The 13,788-nt window shown below is 30.9% G+C and overlaps 1 protein-coding gene across 3 annotated transcripts; it reads left to right on the top strand.

Annotated features, from left to right (window-relative positions):
• Window positions 1-1,270: 1,270 nt before the first annotated feature.
• On the top strand, window positions 1,271-4,835 carry LOC118047517 (G-type lectin S-receptor-like serine/threonine-protein kinase At4g27290). 3 transcript variants are annotated; one of them, XM_073412516.1, is made up of 7 exons: window positions 1,271-2,633; window positions 2,790-2,930; window positions 3,118-3,284; window positions 3,418-3,628; window positions 3,749-3,998; window positions 4,076-4,226; window positions 4,302-4,835. In XM_073412516.1, the coding sequence occupies exons 1-7, from the start codon at window positions 1,574-1,576 to the stop codon at window positions 4,614-4,616; spliced, it is 2,295 nt and encodes a 764-aa protein (XP_073268617.1). In that variant the 5' UTR covers window positions 1,271-1,573; the 3' UTR covers window positions 4,617-4,835. The 3 variants fall into 3 exon arrangements, with proteins under 3 accessions (XP_073268617.1, XP_073268619.1, XP_073268618.1); XM_073412518.1 differs by having other exon boundaries at window positions 1,278-2,633; window positions 3,130-3,284; XM_073412517.1 differs by having other exon boundaries at window positions 1,280-2,633; window positions 3,761-3,998.
• Window positions 4,836-13,788: the final 8,953 nt, after the last annotated feature.

Here is a 13,788-nt window from a genome sequence, read left to right as displayed (position 1 = left end):
TTGTTAATATGAATTGGATCATGCTTCTTGATAATATATATTGATTATTATCCTTGTTATGATAAAGCATGATCAATTATTGAATCTGAATTCTTGATATGAACCAGTATGTATTTTGAAGTGAATTCTGAATTGATGCTCCTCATTTGAGTGATGTCATGAGTTGAGCTTTGAGATATGAATATGTTTGTTTGATTATGATTATGAACCTATGGTATGTCAGTCAGAATACCCATGCTAACAGGGTAGTGTTAGTCTTTGTGCACATCGTATCTGAACCCTAGTTGGTCGGGGGAGTCACCAACCTGTGTGGACTGATCATCCCACAGTACGGAGCCTCATGCTCATTGCATTTTGATTTTCTGACGAGTTCTACCATATGATATTCTTGTTATGGCCTATTTGATAAACCTTCGTATAAGAACTAAAGCCATACTTGTATATATATTTCTCATTGCTATATTACCTCGTGTGTGTATATTGAACGTTATCTACTCACTGAGTTGTTGAACTCACCCTCTCATTATTTATCCTTTTCAGGCTTATAGCTTGATAGCAGGTTACTTTTGTTGAACCTTCCGAACCTGCCTTTTGGTTGTAATTTGTACCTTCCTTTTGTGTCAAGTTAGTGCTCCAAAACTATGAAATTATATTAACTCTTGTATTAAGACAATCGAATTATGTTATGAAATTAATTTGTTGTTAATGCTGTGCTAAAAATTGATTAAGTTGTTCAAAAGATTGTATGTAAGTTTGGGTTCGCATAGGTTTGGAACCTTGGAGGGGAACCTTGCCTATGTGCCGGTCATGGATCCGGGATTCGGGTCGTGACAGTATAAGTGTCAGTTCTTCCTTGAGTTGCATGGCACGCGTGCGTGATTGATTTGCATACAATCGTTGTATTTTTACCCATGCATCACGGGCAGTGCATGGTGGAAGTGGCGATTAGTGGCAAAACTGGTTCTGAAACAGATGCAAGGATTGCATGAAGGAGCAAGTTATCTTGCCGAAACCAGTGCCAGAAAGCAGGATTTGAATTACCTGCAGTAGATGATCCAGTAATTGGATCATGTAATGTTTGAAATGGACAACTAGTGGTTCCATCAATATGTCCTTGTAGGTTGTAACCTATGAGCAAGGACATTAATTAGTTGAGCACGCTAGGAGGGAAAATTCGAGGGTGTCAGTTTCAGGGGAAGTTGGGAACTAGCATTGAATGCAATGAGGTGAGTATCACCATTGCTGTGAGTTTCAGAGTTTATGATGACAGCATCTATTGTGACCTTAAATATGCAGCTTCTTGCAGCTAGGCCAGCCACACGTTAAGATGAGAAAGTGGGCTGCAGAAAAATCATGAGAGTACCAATGTATTACATTCCGATACTTATCTTTTGCTCCTCTTTATTGCTGATTATACAAACAGCCACAGCTATTGACACCATAAACACAACTCAGTCCATTAGAGATGGCGATAACATAACTTCATCTGGTGGAAAACTATGTGTTAGGGTTTTTCAGCCCAGGAAATTCCAAAAACCGGTTCTTGGGGATATGGTATGGCAAAATATCTGTCATGACTGCTGTTTGGGTTGCCAACACAGAGGCTCCACTTAACGATTCATCGGGTATTTTACGGCTTACAGACGAAGGAATTCTTGTCCTTCTCAATCGTAGCAGGAGTGTGATTTGGTCTTCAAACACGTCAACACCAGCAAGGAATGCAGTTTCACAGCTTTTGGATTCAGGAAACCTTGTTGTGAAAGAAAAGGGTGATTATAACCTAGAAAATCTCTTATGGCAGAGTTTTGAACATCCCGGTGATACAATGTTGCCAGAAATGAAGATAGGACGGAATAGAATAACGGGCATGGACTGGTACCTTACATCATGGAAGTCAACGGATGATCCTTCGAGAGGTAACGTCTCAACAATCCTTGTTCCTTATGGATATCCGGAGATACTTGTGATGGAGAATTCAATTGTGAGGCAACGGACAGGACCGTGGAACGGCCTGCGATTCAGTGGTTCGCCTCATTTGAAACCAAATCCCATGTACACATTTGAATTTGTTTATAATGAGAAGGAGATATTCTACCGATATCATCTTCGTAATAGCTCAATGCTTACAAGGCTCGTGGTAACTCAAAATGGCGATGTCCAGCGCTTTGCCTGGATTTCTCGGACACAAAGCTGGATAATATATCATACAGCAACTACTGATAATTGTGATCGTTATGCCCTATGTGGTGCAAATGGTATCTGTAGTATTGACAACTCACCAGTGTGCAATTGTTTGAATGGATTTGTACCGAATGTTCAAAGCGAATGGAAGATGATGGACTGGTCAAGCGGTTGCCTTAGAAGGACTCCACTAAATTGTTCTGGAGATGGGTTTCGACAGCTCTCAGGTTTGAAGTTGCCTGAGACTAAAACATCATGGTTTAACAGGAGTATGAACCTCGAGGAATGCAGGAACACATGCTTGAAGAACTGCAGTTGTACAGCATTTTCAAATTTGGACATCAGGAATGGAGGAAGTGGGTGTTTGCTCTGGTTTGTTGACCTGATTGATATCAGAACTTTCGTTGACAATAAGCCAGCCATTTATGTAAGGATGGCAGCTTCAGAACTAGGTATGTAAATCTAACAAAGATAGGAGATAAAATGCAAGAGAATGAGAATTTAAACTTCATTTTCATCGTCACCATAAGCTGGTGAAAGTTTGCTGCCCGTAATAATTCCATTTCCTATTTTGTCTTTCAACTTAGTTTTACTCTGCCTTGGTATAGATAATGGTGGCGCTGTGAAGATTAATGCTAAATCCAATGTGAAGAAGAGGATCATAGTAAGCACTGCGTTGTCTACAGGGATTCTATTCCTTTTCCTAGCCTTGTTCTGGTATATTTGGAAAAAGAAGCAGCAGAAAAAGGGTAAGTCCTTAAGATCATGAAATTTTAAATTTTCAGCACGTCGGATAGGCAGTTTAGTGTATTCCAATTTGACTTTAGTAATGTAAGGTACAGCCACGAATTGTTAAAGATCTCATTTAATTTGATGTCTCAGAAATTTGTGTTACAAGAAAATAAAGATTCACTGCTTCCTATTTAATCATAGCAGTTCTGCTTGCAGGAAAAGTCACAGGTATTGTTAAGAGAAGTTCAATTAACAATCCAGGAGAAGATCTTGATTTACCGTTGTTCTATTTGGATACCTTGACTCTTGCTACCAATAACTTTTCAGTTGACAACAAGCTTGGAGAAGGGGGTTTCGGACCAGTTTATAAGGTACTAATCATTAAACATTCAAGCAATTTCATGATACAAACTCCTGGAACCATGTAACTAAAACAATGACCATTACAAAGTGTTCTTTCACTGGGCAATGATCTATTTGTTGGTATTGAGTGGTTATTTACAGGGGACGTTGAAAGATGGACAAGAAATAGCTGTGAAGAGGCTCTCTAAGAATTCAAGACAAGGAATTGATGAGTTCAAAAATGAAGTCAAATGCATTGTGAAACTTCAGCACCGGAATCTGGTGAAGCTTCTAGGTTGCTGCATTGAAGGCGATGAGTATATGTTGATCTACGAGTTCCTGCCTAACAAAAGCTTGAACTTCTTTATTTTCGGTTAGGATCTCTCTAACAAAACGCAGAAATTTACAAAACGTTAATTATCACTACCTTTATTCTTGTTCTTTCATTTGCTTTATGTATCTGATGAGAACCAGAAAGGGCTGACTTGGGCAGAAAATTGGGCAGATGAAACACACAGCTTGAAACTAGATTGGCCTAAGCGCTACAACATCATCAACGGGATTGCTCGTGGACTCCTTTATCTTCACCAAGATTCAAGACTAAGAGTAATTCATAGAGATCTAAAAGCAAGCAATGTTTTATTGGATTACGAAATGAACCCAAAAATCTCAGACTTTGGCCTGGCTAGAAGTCTTGGAGGAAATGAAACCGAAGCCAATACAAATAAAGTGGCTGGAACATAGTAAGTGTTTCCAGATGCTTATTTTGTTCACTACAATTGACAGCAACATCGACCTAACATTTTATGGATACTTCCAGTGGCTATATATCCCCTGAATATGCAATTGATGGACTCTACTCGCTAAAATCCGACGTCTTCAGCTTTGGAGTGCTGGTGCTAGAGATATTGAGTGGGAACAGGAATCGAGGATTCTGTCATCCTGACCACAGCCTCAACCTTCTGGGGCACGTAAGTGAAAACACTGTATCATTTCATAATCTTAAATACCGATCTCATTCTAACAACTTGGTTTCATTGTATCAGGCTTGGAAGCTGTTTACTGGAGGCAGGCCTTTGGAACTGGTTTCGAAATCAATAGTTGAAACTTGCAATTTATCTGAAGCGCTCCGTTTGATTCACGTGGGTTTATTATGTGTGCAAGAGAATCCAGAATACAGGCCAACCATGTCATATGTGGTTTTGATGTTGGGTAATGAAGATGCCTTGCCTCGGCCTAAACAACCTGGTTTTTACACTGAAAGGGATTTGATAATTGAAGCAACTTATACATCAAATTCAAGCCAGAGCAAACCATATTCGGCTAATGAATGCTCGATTTCGATGATAGAGGCAAGATAAACTGCTTTTGGTTATTTCTAGAAGCTATAGCGACTTCCAAGTCCTCCTTATGTTTGTCATAGTACCGCTATAAATCTATTCCAGGGAATGACAGTTTGATAATCTTGTAATGGTAAGCGCACTCAGTTGCGCATTTTCAGGAATGTCTTCCACTACACTAAACTTTGTGTAGTTTAAGGAGACGAAGTAAGAAATTTTAGTTATCATTCTTTCATGACACGGATCTCGGGTTTGATGGGTTAACTTGGTTTGACGAGTTAACCCAAATTTTTTTTTATTTTTTTCCTTTTCAACCAATTTTTTCGTTTAGTTTAGTTTGTTAATTTTTTTCGTTTAACCCATCGATTTTTTTTCTATTTTAATATACTAAAACGCGTAGCTTTTTCACTATAGCTAAAACTGTTTTTTTTTTTTGTTTTTTCTTCTGTGACATTTTTTTTCGTTTTTGGTTTTTTTAGCAGTTTTTCCTTTTTTTTCTTTTTTTTTTTTGTTTTTTTTAACACATGGGTTTTTCACTGTAGCAGCTTTGGTTTTTTTTTTTTTCCTCGCTTTTGTTTCTTCTGTTTTTTACATATAATGTATCACTGTGTACATAGTGAAACACTTGACTTTTTTTTTTTTCGTTTTTGTTTTCTTTTCTTTTTTTTTGTTTTGCCCATGGTTTTTTTTTTTTGCTTTTTTCTTTGTGTTTTTTTTTTCTTTTAATGAATTTTTTTTAATTTAGTGTGTTGATGTGAAAAAAAATTTTAATTTAGTTATCATACTTTCATTACACGGATCTCAGTTTTTTTTTATATATTAAGCTGGTTGAGAACTTAGCTTTGTAGCTTTTTTTTTAAAAAAAAAAAAAAAAAAAACACTATGAATTACTATAGTGTTTCCCTTACATAATTTTTGTTTGGCTGCAGTGTTTCCCCCACATGTTTATTTTTTAAATTATCTTTGTTAAATTTATTTTTTTAATATTGAATTGGTTGAGAATTTAGCTTTAGCTTTAGCTTTCCCCACGTTTTTTCATTATAATTATTATTATATTGTATTATATTATATGACTGTTTTTTTCTTTTTAATTTTTTTTAATGAATTGTTTTTGTTTGATTTAGTTTGTTAATGTTAAATATATATTTTTTATATAGTTATCATATTTTCATGATACGAATCTCGGGTTTGATGGATTAACCTGATTTGACGAGTTATTTTTTTCATTTAGTTTAGTTTGTTAAAGTTAATTTTCTTTCTATTTAATTATGAGACTTTCATGACACGTATCCTGGGCTTGACAGGTTAACTTGGTTTGATGGGTTAACCCTGTTAATTCTGGGTAGACCCGTCATTTTTGTTTTTTCTATTTAGTTATCAAACTTTCATGATGCAAATCCCAGGTTTTACGGGATAACCTGGTTTAAAGGGTTAACCCAATTAATTCAATTTCTTTTTCTTTTTCTTCATTAGTTTTTTCCTTTCTGTTGATTTTTTTTCTTTGTTTTTTTTAATTAATCTATTTAATTATCACACTTTTATGACACGACCTTATAGCCAGACCCACATCCAATATTTTCTTGGGTCCGGTGTTACATTCAGGCTCACTTAAACTTGGGTCATGCAAGTTTAATTTTATTATTAATATTATAAATATTACTCTTAGGTTAGGCATTGCAGCCAAACTCAAGATTCTTGGGTATAACTTTGCAGAAAAACCCAAGATTTTTTAAATTTTTATTTTTTTTAATATTTTATATATATAAAAAAAAAAAAATAACCTGCGGCATCGCGCGGGTATCAAAGCTAGTATATATATATATATATATGGCGAAGAAAATGGCCCAAGTGAAACAACCATTTAACAACTGGGCCTAGTCCGAGTGTTTGGTGAACTGGATCTCATAATTTTCTCCGAAAGATTCCCAAATGAACCGAGTCTACTTGAGGCCACTGCAATCGGGACAATGCTAAATGGCTCCCAACAACATAAACATAGTTCTAATCGTCGTGTATAGACTCAAAAATGGAGAAAAAGCCTACTTAAGCATGGTGATCGTCCCGTGCACATGTTCCTTGTTCAACGAATACAAACCGACTAGCTATTTGCACTGAATAAATTTTTGGATAAGTCTCAATTTGCATTAATAAGGTTTATGTATTTTCTCCCTTCCAAATCTTTCTATTTCAGTAAACTTGATCTCATAATTAAAACTAAAAAAAAAGCTAAGGCTCAGTGCTTTACTCTAAGCCAAGACTGTGGATTTCTATAATGTAATTACATTTTTTTTTTTCCTCCATGTAAAAACCAAGAAAGTTCCAATTTATGGGGGGTGTTTTTTTTTAAAAAAAATTACTCTTAAAAAGTTTATATATATATATATATATATATATATATATATATATATATATATATATAATTAACCCAGCATTTAAGAGCTTTTTGGTCTTTTCATATTTTTCAAAATAATTAAATAACTAAATTATTCATAAAAAACAAAAAATTACTAAACTTATTGTCAAGTGCCTTTTTGTCTTTTCACTATGATTTTTTTTTGTTATAAATATTTTTTTAAAAAAAATAATTGATGCATGCATTGCTTCGTGTTAGCGCATGAATGGTTACTATCCCCTTCAGATAGCGTGTACAACATCACCATGTAGCTAAACACTAGCTTTCAAGGTAATGTTAGAATCTCCTCGACATTCCCTACATGACTAGGTGGTGCATGTAGTCAACGGACCATTAATTTTGCATTGGTAACCTTTTTTTTTTTTTTTTTTTTTTTTTTCTCTCTTCTATTTGATTTTCATATCAAAACCCTTTAATCTTTCAAAGTAGCCTCTTAAATTGTTTTTCCTTTAGATTTAGTTCATGTTCTTTTGATTACTATTTTTTTTTTGAAAAGATTTATAAATTAAAATTGTTTTTCAATTTCATCCTTCATTTTATTTTTGTTTTCCAATTTCATCATTTATTGTTTTATATCATTTAATTTTTATATCAAATTTGGTTCTCATTCTTTTGATTGTTATTTGTTTTGTTTTAAAATTTTGGATGATTGAGAAATTTTTTGTGGTTTTTTTTTTTTAATTTTGTCTTTTATGGGGTTACTCGGTCTCATAACCTAGATAACAAGTTTTGAAGATTAGCCTAGTTTTAATTTGTCCTTTTCTTTTGTTCTTTTTTAAATTGATATTTTTTTTTTGTCAAAATTCATCATTTGACATTAGGTTATTAGGCCTTCAAATTAGTGAGTTTTGTCACTTTCCTTTCTATATAGTTATTATAATCTCATATCCCAGATCATGAGTTAGTCGAGTTAACTTGTTTTTTCAATTTTTTTTATTGATTTTTTCCAGCTTTGCTTTCATTATTTTGTTTGATTGAGAGATGACCCCTATTTATTTTTTATTCAATTTATTTTGTATCAGGTTACCATGTCATTACAAGCGAGCCATGAATTTGCATGCTGATTAGAGTTAGGTTTTTTTGTTCGTTTTTTTTTTTCAATTCATCCTTCAACATTTAATCTACTAACTTGTAATTGAGCTTTAATTTTTTTTTTTCTTTATGTGGTTATCTCATTCTCATTAAATATTTACTTTGTTATAAAAAAAAGATCATTAATACCTTTTAAGAATATTTAGAAGGTATCTTTTTTTTGTGAAATTGGCAAGCATTATACAATGTTTAATCGAATTATCATACAATTATAATACTTTTTTATATAATATGAACAGTGAAATTAATTTTTCAAATTTGTATTTGTAAATTGAAGCAATATATGAAAATAGAAAACAACTCATTGAATCATACATGTCTTCATATTTTATTACCACAATTTTTCTTTTCATTGTATTATAATATAAAAACTAGAGGCTAAAATGTTGAACTATATTTACAGTATAGTAAAATGGATGATGTCATTCTATGCCACTTATTAAGTATTATTCATAAAGGTGTGGGTTTTTTTTTATTATTATGCAAGGCTCCACAATTCATATTCTTCTTATACATTATTGTGAATGGGCTGTGTAAAATTTTATATTTTTTCAATTTGGTCCTTAAATGTTTTTTGGTGATTTAGTTCTAATTAAAGACCAATTGATTTAGATTTTTTTATGAAAAGATAAGATTTAAAGAAGAGGGATAAAAATGAAAAAGGTGCCAAACATGGGCGGCATTTAATAAATTTCTCAAAAGACGCACTTTGGTTACTGAACTTTAAAAATCACACAAAGTATACAATTTCAGTACCTTAATATTTTTCCAGTTCAATTTTAGTATAAAAAATTATTTTTGTTATTTTTAGTTTTTAGTTGAGAGAGGAGATAGAGAGGTCGTCAGATTCCTATGGTAGAGAAAAAAAAGTATCATTGATATCAATTTATGCCACCAAAACAGAAGATATTTATGTTGTATTATTCCATTTGATGAAGGGAGTTCATATTAGGTGATTTTTTTTTTGTTACCTTTAAAGTTAATGAAAAAACAGATCTGAGCTTGAGTTGATTTTTGGATTGCGATTGATTTCGGTTTTTAGGGCGGTTTTTTGAGGCCATGGATTGGTTTATCAACATTCCTACAATGTTTGCTAGGTGTTTTAGGTAAACAATAGGTTGAAAAATATATTTTTGGGTAACAAAAACATAAGCCTTGATTTCCCAGGCACCACAGTGGCCAAAATCAGGGTAAATCAGACGACGCGTCATCTAAATTGTTTTCTACAAAAAACAATTGGGTGGACGACTCGTTTGCCTCAATTGAAAAAAAAAAAAAAAGCCTACTTACATGGGCTTGCACGTGCACGGGCCTTGACAAATCAAGGTCAGCAGATAGGCTGACCTAGATTGTCAGGCCTATCAACGCCTATCTTTGCTCTATTTTTTTTTTCTAAACTTTTTTTCTATTTAAATTAGTACCCTTTTTCTTTTTCATTTTGTTTGAAGAATCTCTTTTAAATGATGATTATTTTTTAAAGTTATGCATTTAAATTTGAAGAGTTTTTATGATTCATTTATAATTTGTTTTTATCTTTTATATGGATGAAGTTTATTTTTTATAATAAAAAAATTTATTTTCAGATAATACTTCTAATATGTGTAGCCTGACATGATGTTTTTTTTTTCCTTTTATTTTATTCAATTAATTTAATTTGTATCTCTATTTCTATTATTGTTTTCTTAAATAAAAAATTATTTCAATAAAAAAATTTAGCAAACACAACCGGGTAAATGTCTTGTATTTTAAGATTATTTCTTGATTTAGTTCTATCTTTTAATTTTTCAAATTTTATTTTAAGTATTATTAATAACTTTTTTATTTATTTATTCTCACACATAATTTTTGATTTATTTGATTATATGTATGCATAAAAAGTTTTTATTTGAACTTAGATTTCTTAAACTATAAAAATACATTGAAAAAACTTGTATATATAATATTTTTATAGAAAGTAAAAATATCTTACCCATAAGAGAGTGCACTGCAGGTCTTTTATATATATATATATAATATATATATATATATATATATATATATATATATTAACATAACTTTTAATTAATACTAGTTATGTTATTCGCACATATAATTTTTGATTTATTTGATTATATGTATACATAAAAGTTTTTATTTGAATTTAGATTTCTTAAACTATAAAAATACATTGAAAAAACTTGTATATATAATATTTTTATAGAAAGTAAAAATATCTTACCCATAAGAGAGTGCACTGCAGGTCACATAACTAGTATTAATTAAAAGTTATGTTAATATATATATATATTAGGTTTAGTTAAAGTTGTCAAATCCTTACATTCATCGGCAAGGCTATCAAAGTTTGAATGACGATAGCATTGCATGGCTGGCCAATAACAAAGAACAAGATTCTAATAGTAGTTAACTACCTGTCTAATAGAGTTAATTAAAATGAAAAATGATAAAATATAATTTAATTTGACTAACTTCGTCCTGTACCAATGGATGTAGAGAATAAACTACAAAAGGTAAACAGAGGGACGTAATCGAGAAGGCCTGACAAAATAGATCAGGCCCGCGCATAGACTGTTACAGTATATTTTGATTTTTTAAATTTTATTTTTTAAATATTGTTAATATTTATTTATTTATTTTTTTATTCACACATAATTTTTGATTTATTTGATTACAATATGCATATTTTTTTTTATTTAAACTTAGATTTTATAAATTATAGAAATATGTTGAAAAACTCTGTATATAAATGTTTTTTAATAAAAAGTAGAAATATATGTCCCATTAAAACACAAATCACATAACTAGTTATAATTATATATATATATATATAAAAAGAGTAAATATATATTAATTTTCAGAACATTGTGTGTTATATAATTAATATTGAAATCTTACTAAATTATCATAACATAGTTTTGAAATGTCATTTAAAAAAATATAGCTTTTTTATATTTAAAAAAGATGTATAATTTTCTGCAATGAAAGAAAAAAAATACACAAACCACTCACATAACAGCTGATATTGACTAGTTATTATTAAAAGTTAAAAGTTTTTTTTTGTTACAATGAAAAGTTAAAAGTTGATATAACATAGTTAGACAAAGATTTTTTAAAACAATTATTTAACAGTTTACTTGCTACGGGTCATGCAAGTCGTAGAATTTTCCTGGTTGAGAAAGGAACGAGAGGTTGTTAGATTATGGTGGATTAGAAAAAAAAATATTGTTGATATTAATTTATATTATTAAAACAAATGATATTTATTTTAAATAATTTTATTGATGATGAGAGTTTATATTAAATGTTTTTTTTACATTTAAATTTCATTAAAAAAAACACTAACTTGGGTTGATTTTGGTTTTTGAAGCGGGTTTTTAGATTTTTAATACTATATAATAAGTTTATCACAATTCTTACTGTGTGTTTATAGGTGTTTCGGGTCAAAATAAATTGAAAAACAAGTTTTTGATTAAAAAAAACATAAGTCTTTAATTTTTTGATCACTATTAAAAAAAAAAAAAAAACTAAGGGCCTAATCAGGTGTGCTTACAAGGACAGGCCTATACATGAGGAATGAAAAAATAGACGAGGCAAGCTGGTCTAACTTGTCAAACCCAATAGACCTTTGCTTTTTTGTTAATTAATTATTATTTTATGGTTTGTTTTTTATTTTTTTAATTTATATTTAAATTAATTCCCCTTTTCATTTTCATTTTTTGCCAAAATCTAGGCAAATCTAACTTTTTTTCAAAAAAAATATAGGATGAAGTATAATGTCATCCGTCTAAGTTGCAAACGAAAAAAAATCAAATGCCCAATTTGGCAGGCCTCCAAGGCAGGCCAACGCATAGGCCATGACAAAATGGATCCTACTTGTGTATAGACCTGACAAAATATCTCTTCATTTTTAAAGTTTTATTTTTAAATATTGATAATGATTATTTATTTATTTATTAACACTCATAATTTTTGATTTATTTAATTACATATATGTATATATTTTTTTTATTTAAACTTAGATTTTCTAAATTATAGAAATACATTGAAAAATCTTGTATATACAATTTTGTTTTATAAAAATAAAAATATGTGTCACGTAATAGATCACAGGTCAAATATATATATATATATAAAAGATTGTGTGTTATATAATTAATATAATAAAATCTTACTAAATTATCATTACAATAGTTCTGAAATATAATATAATTTCACTTCCTTCGTTCTTTACCAATAGATGTAGAGAAGAAACTACGAATTCAAAAGTAAACAGAGGGACGAGGCAAGTTCTTAGTTTTTAGGCAGCGTGGAATTGTGAAGATGGTTAGACTATTCAATGGTGCACGGCAATGTGCACCAACTTTCCATATTGGTTCTTGACAACAATGACTGTGGTCAGGATTCGAGTCCAATACTGGACTGTAGCGTTCAAACACAAAACCAGTTGTGTTCAAAAAATTGAGAATGAGAAGCCGGTTGTGAATGCTCATCACGGTAATTTGTTTTTGAAACATTAAAATAACCTAAAAATATATATAAAAAATTAATTTTTATATTTTTTAAAAATATTTTTGAAATATTAGAATATTCCCCTCAATCCCCTCTCAAAATTGAAATTTTGTATAAAAGTATTTTAATTTTATTTTAATATTAAGGGGTGTACTTTAACTGGTTATGCTCTGGAAATATTTGTTTTTTAGAAAGTCATTAGTTCGAATCTTACAAACCTCAAAGTCACTAAAGATTTACATGATCGTTAATTCAAGATTCATGAGATTACGCGTAAACTGATTCGAATAGCATGTTAATAAAAATAGATAAAATTCCTCTAGAAGTTTACATAAATCTGTTTCGATACTTTTGACTTTTCAAACTGTCAACTTATAATTATTTTTAGTCCCATTCATTTTTTCATGCTTACGATTTAGGGTCTTTTGGTATTGGAATATTTATGGCATAATGTTTTTTTTTAATATATTAAAATAATATATTTTTTATTTTTTTAAAATAATTTTTAATATTAATATATCAAAATCATATAAAAAATATAAAAGAAAATAATATTTTTTAAAAAATTCAAAATAAAAAAAAAACACGTCAACCACGTTTCCAAACAATCAAATTTCAACTCTGCTATTCATCATTCAATGGATGGAGATCAGTTTTGAATACGGCGAGAGAAAAGTGATGAAAATTCGTAGTAATTGTCGAATTGCTGGGTCTCTAATCCACGACACATGGATTAACGCTATAGATTAATCCATGGGATTGTAAAACACCGAGTCTCCAAAGGGTTATTGCATGCCTCTCAAGAGTTTCCTCTGTGAATCAATTTTATTTCAAAAAAGGGAAGAGACGAGAGAAGAATAAGAGAGAGAGAAAACAAGAAAAAACAAGGAGAGAGAGGGCTGGGCTGGCCACGGGTGCTAGGCCCACACGGCCAGAGAGGGTGGCTGCGTTTGATACTTCCACGTGGCAAGAGTTTTTTTATTTTTGAAAAATCTATTTTTATTTTATTTTTACACGTTACCACTGCAAATAAAGTTTACTGGCGCTTACCTCTAAAATTTATCACTGCTCCTCTTGCAGACTGATTGTGTTGTGCTCCTCTTACATACCGAATGCTTTCACATCTAAGCAAGCTGTTCTAAAGTACGCTAAGTGAGTTGCAGAAAAATCACGAGTTTACCT

The sequence above is a fragment of the Populus alba genome, chromosome 11 (assembly GCF_005239225.2).
Source record: "Populus alba chromosome 11, ASM523922v2, whole genome shotgun sequence".
In the NCBI taxonomy this organism is placed as follows: Eukaryota; Viridiplantae; Streptophyta; class Magnoliopsida; order Malpighiales; family Salicaceae; genus Populus; species Populus alba.
The sequence above is the reverse complement of the archived record's forward strand: the minus strand, read 5'-3'. Positions and strand labels throughout refer to the sequence as shown.